The following is a 6,574-nucleotide window of genomic DNA, read 5'->3' as shown; positions in this document are numbered from 1 at the left end:
ACTGTTTTTAATTCAGAACGAGCAATATGTTACATTCTTCTCGTTGGAAACTTTTGCTATTTAACGAAGATACGTTGATTGTTGGAAAAACGAATCGTTCGAGGAACTTTTAAACTGAAAGTAATTCGTGGAACAGGAATTCGAAAAAATAATATTAAATAATAACAGTAGCGTTAAGGTTAAAGACTTTTACTCGAAGAAAATTTTTGATATTTAACGAAGTAACGTTGATTGTTGAAGAGAATCGATCAATTTTTAAATTAAAATTAATCGGTAGAACGAGAAATCGAAAATACTACGATAATAATAGTGATTACGATAATAATGATAACAAGAGAAGCTCGTCGTTTAAAAATCAGTGTCCATCGAAGAAACAATAAATTATTTAAGTTTTGATATTCAACGTTGAAAGAAATCAACGTAAAAAGAACAATAAGCCAGGTTTGAGGAATTTTTCAATTAAAAGTACCATGGAATAAGAACTCGATTTAATATAAAATGAGAAGAATTTGGGAGAAAAATCTCGGGAAGAAAAGATAAATTACGTGGATGAGACTCTCACTTGAAGGAGATTTTTGATATTCGGCGTGGAAACGTTCGTCGTCGAAAAGAATCGTTCGACACGAAAGGAACAATACAAAAATCAGATTCGAGGAATTTTTCAATCAAAAGTGACGTAGAATAAAAGCTGAATTTAATACTGAAATGAGGAAAATCGTTTCGACGTTGAATGAACGATAAATTACGTTCGACTCGAAGGAAATTTTTGACAAGTTACTTTAAATATTTCCTTTCTGCTCAACAAGGGACTGTTTCAAACAATCGTCCAACTATTGCGAAAATCTCCTCTCGCTTCAGTCAACAAACATTAATCGTCGAGAGAGATTTTGTTTTTCTTCTAGCGTTCCAAGAACGGCAAGACGCGTGTCTGTCGAGTCGTAAACAGCTTAGCGACATTCGCAGCTGCTTAGTCCGCGGAACGATTCAGTCTCACGGTTCAATGTTTCACTCTGGCAATAAAACCGCGCAGTAACGTTCTGCACGATGACTTCTCAACTCGACAATAATCGAAGCCCCGAGACCTCGCAGCACGTGATTCCTATCGAAGTGAACCGGATCGTCGAGATTGCTTCGCGAGAGTAGGCTCACGATCGCTTGAACTCACTGCGACAGAAGAGAAAAGAAACAGTCAATTATCGAAGAAATCTCGTTCGATCGAATCGGCACACAGTGTTTCTAAACGAGTCTAGCGTCTGTCCGAGAAGCACGAAAATGCGTGAGTACGGTTAATCGAAGTGAACAAAGAAGCACAACAAAGAAGATATAACCTCGCGGGAAGAAAGATATTAAAAGAGAAGAAGCCAGAAGAAAATGTCCGATTGATTTGCGTTGCCTCGCGATTTTCGCATTACGCCGTGTCGTTCGTACAGGAGAAAGAAATCGGAGGGGGGAGAGTCTGATTTATCTGATAGTCGCCTGAATGCTCTAAATGAGCGATGACGACGAAAGGGTGACCGACAGTGACCAGGAGTGGTCCCATAAAGATCAGTGGGAGGACGATAGCGAGAGGGATACCGAGGGCGAGGAGGTTGCTGATTCTTGTGAACTGGCGCCCCACAGTGCGATGAGCGTGGGGGCTGGCAGGGTCGACTCCCCCAGCCCCCAGGACATCAGGCTCCTCCACGATCTCGTCGAGGACCTAACCAAGGAGCAGGAGGAGAAGATCAGGCCGCGTGCTGAACAGGTGAGCCATTTTCTCCATCCTGAATGAGAATCTCCTATTGGTAATTATTATTTGTGCGAAATTAATCGAATTTGAATTTAAATTGAAGAACAATTTTTGGAAGCGTTACGAAATCGTCACTGTTGCTTTCAAACGGCATTATTTGTCGTTATAATTATATTTTGGTGGGAACTAGGAATTTTCTATCGATGCCTGTTGATTTTATTGACAGAACATACATTCTTCGTGATTTTTCAGAATTTTATTATTATTAGATAGTTGTTGCTATTTAAATAGCAATTTCAGACTCTATGGATTTTCTGATTAGCGATTAAGTGAATTAATTAAAGAATAATATTGGTGGCGGTGGGGTGTTGTGAGAGTATAGTTCTTTACGATTCTTCTCAGATTTTCAACAGATATACATATTAAATTAGAACACATATTTATACATATTTATTTATACATATTTAACAGATATACATATTTAATATATTTGTTACGTTAGAGCTTCATTGTAAAAATTCTAGAATTCTTGACAATGTAAAATTTCGTTTCGTTCGAAGACTGGCTGCTTGATTAATAAATAAATCTCGCGAAAGAGTCGTGTCCCTTGCTATAATCACGAAACTACCGTTGCTTTGGCGTGCTACAATTATTGTCTTTAAATATTCCTCTGCGAACCTTCACAAGTTCTAAATCATACCAACTCGTAGACAATACTTTCCTAACTCGATAAATAGTTACAACGTACATTAGAGCTAGGTATATGTTTAATATGTATCGCACAAGTTCCGCTAGTTTCGCGCTGCAATCAATTTCGTGTCAAACGCTGGAGAAGAGGCTCGTTAATTCCGCGCCTGAATATTCACCCTGAAAGTGACGCGAAAGGACTCGTCGAGAGTTTCCTCCTCCTTGTTCGCGCGTCGAATGTCCCGTGTCGCCGTAAACACAGGATCTTTCGAGTCGTGCAAACACTACGTCTTGTCACGTGCACCTGGCAAAAGATTTACGAGTTCAAGGCACTTTCGCGCTTTGAAATCTAGGAGAAGATTCGCAGCTCACAGCCGTTGGCAGAATTTTTTCTAGCTCAGACACTTGAAGCATTCGAAGGTATTAAAAAAACATCGAGATCTCTCGCGAGAGTTTCATTAAAATTGATTTGCTCGTGTATTTTCAACGAATTTGAATTTCACGTTTTTGAACGCTTCAATAACTTTTTCTAATAACTTTCGAGAGCTCGCGATTGATCGAAAACCTTTCTGCCAGGGACGTAGAACGGAGAACGTACAATTATCCCAAAATAACAGCAATTTTAAACAAACTTCAAACTTTTTTTTAAGCTTTAGCTTTAAGCTTTTAACAAGTAACAGCAATTTTAAACGTATGATAAGTGTTGAAAATAGTGACGTTTGAATTTTGAAATGTTTAATAGACAATTGACTGGTAAAAACTTGTTTCTTTCTTCTTTAGAAATTTGCAAAATATTTTTTAACGTCTGCGTGCGTTTTCAGAATTGTTGAAAATTGTCTCGCCAATGTAATCCCGATATTTTGTATATTATTACAATGTTAATGAAATCTCAATATATGAAAGTATATACACGTAATATATTCATACATTCGACGTGAATTTTTCGAAGGAAAATTGGAAATTTCTTGGCGGTAGTTTGTCGCACAAACAAGTTCTCGTGGTTAAGTTTAGATGTCACTAACGATACTGACATAGCTTCCAACGTGGCTAGTTCGTCTTGTTCGAGACTGTCGACAACTTCGGAACAGATTTTCTATTCATTTCACGATGTTCCTCCCAAGAGTCACAAAGTTAATCCACAGATTTTCACGTGTCCAGGTCGAAATACTCCCTCAAGAGGCCTTAACACGAATTCTTCTCACCTTTATAGCTCGCTTTATCCGCTCGTGTTTAATAAATCAACGGCAATACGTTGCACGCGACACCCACGGATTTGAAATCTTCCAGGAAAAGGAAAGCTTTTCAACAGACTTTAATAGACGCTTACGTGACACGATAGAGCTATCAGATTGACGAAAATGATCAATTTGTAATTTTTTCACAGAAATTTTCTAGATTCACTATGCATCTCCGGCGATAGAGGAAAGTTTGTGTTCTTCGTTGCATTAAAGGATGAAATCTTTATGAGATGTTAAAGTAAAAAAAAATAGAAAAGCTTTACAATTTATAATACAATAGAGTATACGAGCTCTCATTTATACATTTTACGAAAAATCATCTAATTCTCTTATTTAATTATACTGTTTTATATCTATGAAATTTCTAACAGAAATTATAAATTTGTCATTATAATCACTTTGGTAGTTGTAATTGTTAAAAATTTGGTCCTATTCCACGCAATTTAATTTTTCTGATAAAAGTTTTTATACAATAGTTTAACCGTATCTGAAAATCGTTCGTGTTGGGAGAAAGCTTCCTATTATCGAATACTTGGTATTGTTTTGCGTATTTCACGTACATTACTCTTCACAAGTATTAAAACAGTTTTTAGTTTTTTTATTGATATAGTTTGTAATTTAAAATATTTAAAAAAAAAAACAAGTTTTATATTTGAAATTACACGTTTTAACATTTTACACGTGTAATTTCAAATATTTAAAAAAAAATACAAGGATGTTAGGGCACTTTTAGGACACTCTTAGACGCTGTAATTAGACAGTAGCCATATTTTAATCTAGTTATTAATTACAGGTGTCGAAAAAATGGCGATGTTTCTTGTACTTGTTTATTGAAAACGAATCAGAATAAGAAAATCACTTTTGTACGGTAGTGTTTTCAAACATAGGGAACTACCAATATTCGAGAAATGGTTTGAATTAACAAATTAATTAAGATCCATCAGATGCCCAAAACGTTTTACTTCTGTGACTGACCGTATCAATAAAATCTTGAAACATTTCACTCTTAAAATTTCTTCTGCGGTTCGAATATTTTCGTGATCCATTGTATAGCAATGCAATACATAGAAATTCCCCCGTACAATAGGTAGTCGAATGCTTTCGCCAACGTATTCTACGAACGTAACTGTCGAACAGGAAAGGGGAATAGGAATAATAATAATAATAATAATAATAATAATAACAATGATAATTCGCACGTTTCCGTTGAACCTGAATTGGGTTAACGTTTATCGATGTCTCTGGCAAGGTCAGCTGGTCGACCCAGATCGCATGATTTATGCGTTTCGACGACGCGACGTCGACGCGGGGCATTGATAGAGTGAGCGCCAACTTAATTTAATTGGTACCGCATAATTTGCAATGGAAATACACGACCAAGCCCACGCCTCGCGGAAGAAGGAAAACGTGATGTCGTTGCTCCGTTTTGAATGCTCTCGTTCAAGGGACGGAGATGTCATTACTCTTTCAAAGTTTCGTGGAAATGTCGAGTTGATGCTGGCCAATGCTTGCCTCAATTTTCTCTCATTTTCTTCTTCCTTCTTTGGAGAATTTTTCTTTTAGAAAAATATCGAGAGATCGTGCGTCGAACGAAGAAACTTTCTATCGTACAATGAGACGACGGAACGTTTTATTCGTCGCAAATAGGGTTTCAAAAGGTAGTATTTTAAATTTGTATTCGACGGAAATAATTTGTTTCCATTTCTTAGAATTATTTTAAATAACGTTCCCTGATGTTTCGTTGTGTGTTATTAGGTTGTTTAATGTATTAAGACGTATCCTACCATGTTTTCAGATTATTACAATCCAAATAAGTTTCTGAATTTGAACGACTGCCACTATTATTATGAATTTCAATGGTTCACATTGTTCAGGGGTGAGATATTTTATTTTACTCTTCAGATTATTAAAATGAAAATATCTTGCCTTTCGAATATTTTATTTAGGTAATATTATAATATAATAGATAATATTATAATAATATTTAGATAATAATAATATAATATAATAACTAATAACTATAATATAACTATAATAATTATTATATTATAATAACTATAATATAATAATATAATATAATATAATAACTATAAAATACCTTTATTATTTCATTTTTTTAAATAATATATTTGAAAAATTTGCTTCTTCTCAAATTTCGTTAAGAAAAGAAAGGGAGAAAGAAAGAAGACAGAAAAATTCTCGACGGATTGTGTCTGACGCGCTGTAACTTTCTACTGTTCGTCGAAACGAAGCGTTGAAATTCTTTCGTCCGTGTTTGTACAAGATAAAACTATCCGTCAAATGGAGTGGTTGGGGGTTTTCAAGTGAAAAAAAAACCCTCGCCTGGCATTTCCCGCAGGTATTTGAATATTCCCGGCGAATCAAGCCGGCGGACAGACGAGTGGAAACAAAATTTCACAACGAGATATGAAATATCTCGGAGTGATCGAGCAATTCGCCTTGCTAATTGAAAGGAAAATTTGATTAAGCTAGCGAATTTCCATTCGGCTAATCGCTCGAGAGGGCGGGCAGCCATTTACGGGACGTTTTAATCCCGGGGAAGTGGTGCGGAGTTCGCGCAATTATTCTCTCTATCGCGCGGTCTACAATTAAATTAATCACCTGGTACCGGGAAACGGGAAATAAATAATCGCTCGGTCGATTAGAATTTCATCGAAGATGATCGTAAGCAAGACATTATGAAATTCAGAGTTAGCAAGATAGACTTTTATTACGTTGGATCTGTCGATTTAATCACGTTTGAATTCGATTCGTTAAGAACGAAGTGATTTGTTTGCCGGAATATCGGAAATATTTTAATTCCTGAAAATTTCGTAAAATTTGAGTGTTTCTTTCGTACAGAGTATTGTACGGATAATCGTATAATTGAGATAACTGGTTGTTTGAGGTTGTACAATTA

At 35.9% G+C, this 6,574-nt stretch overlaps 1 protein-coding gene across 1 annotated transcript in view; it reads left to right on the top strand.

Annotated features, from left to right (window-relative positions):
- The first annotated feature begins 1,381 nt into the window (after positions 1–1,381).
- LOC122527949 (potassium voltage-gated channel subfamily H member 6) overlaps positions 1,382–6,574 on the top strand; it is an 85,815-nt gene continuing 80,622 nt past the window's right edge. Inside the window, exon 1 of the mRNA XM_043652569.1 lies at positions 1,382–1,744. Within this exon, the coding sequence (XP_043508504.1) occupies positions 1,490–1,744 (255 nt within the window). The 5' untranslated portion in view covers positions 1,382–1,489. The remainder of the gene's footprint in view (positions 1,745–6,574) is intronic.

This window comes from Frieseomelitta varia, unplaced genomic scaffold (assembly GCF_011392965.1).
Source record: "Frieseomelitta varia isolate USP_RPSP 00005682 unplaced genomic scaffold, Fvar_1.2 scaffold_24, whole genome shotgun sequence".
NCBI classification, from domain to species: domain Eukaryota; kingdom Metazoa; phylum Arthropoda; class Insecta; order Hymenoptera; family Apidae; genus Frieseomelitta; species Frieseomelitta varia.
Note: the sequence above shows the minus strand (reverse complement) of the source record. Positions and strands in the feature narration are given on the sequence as shown.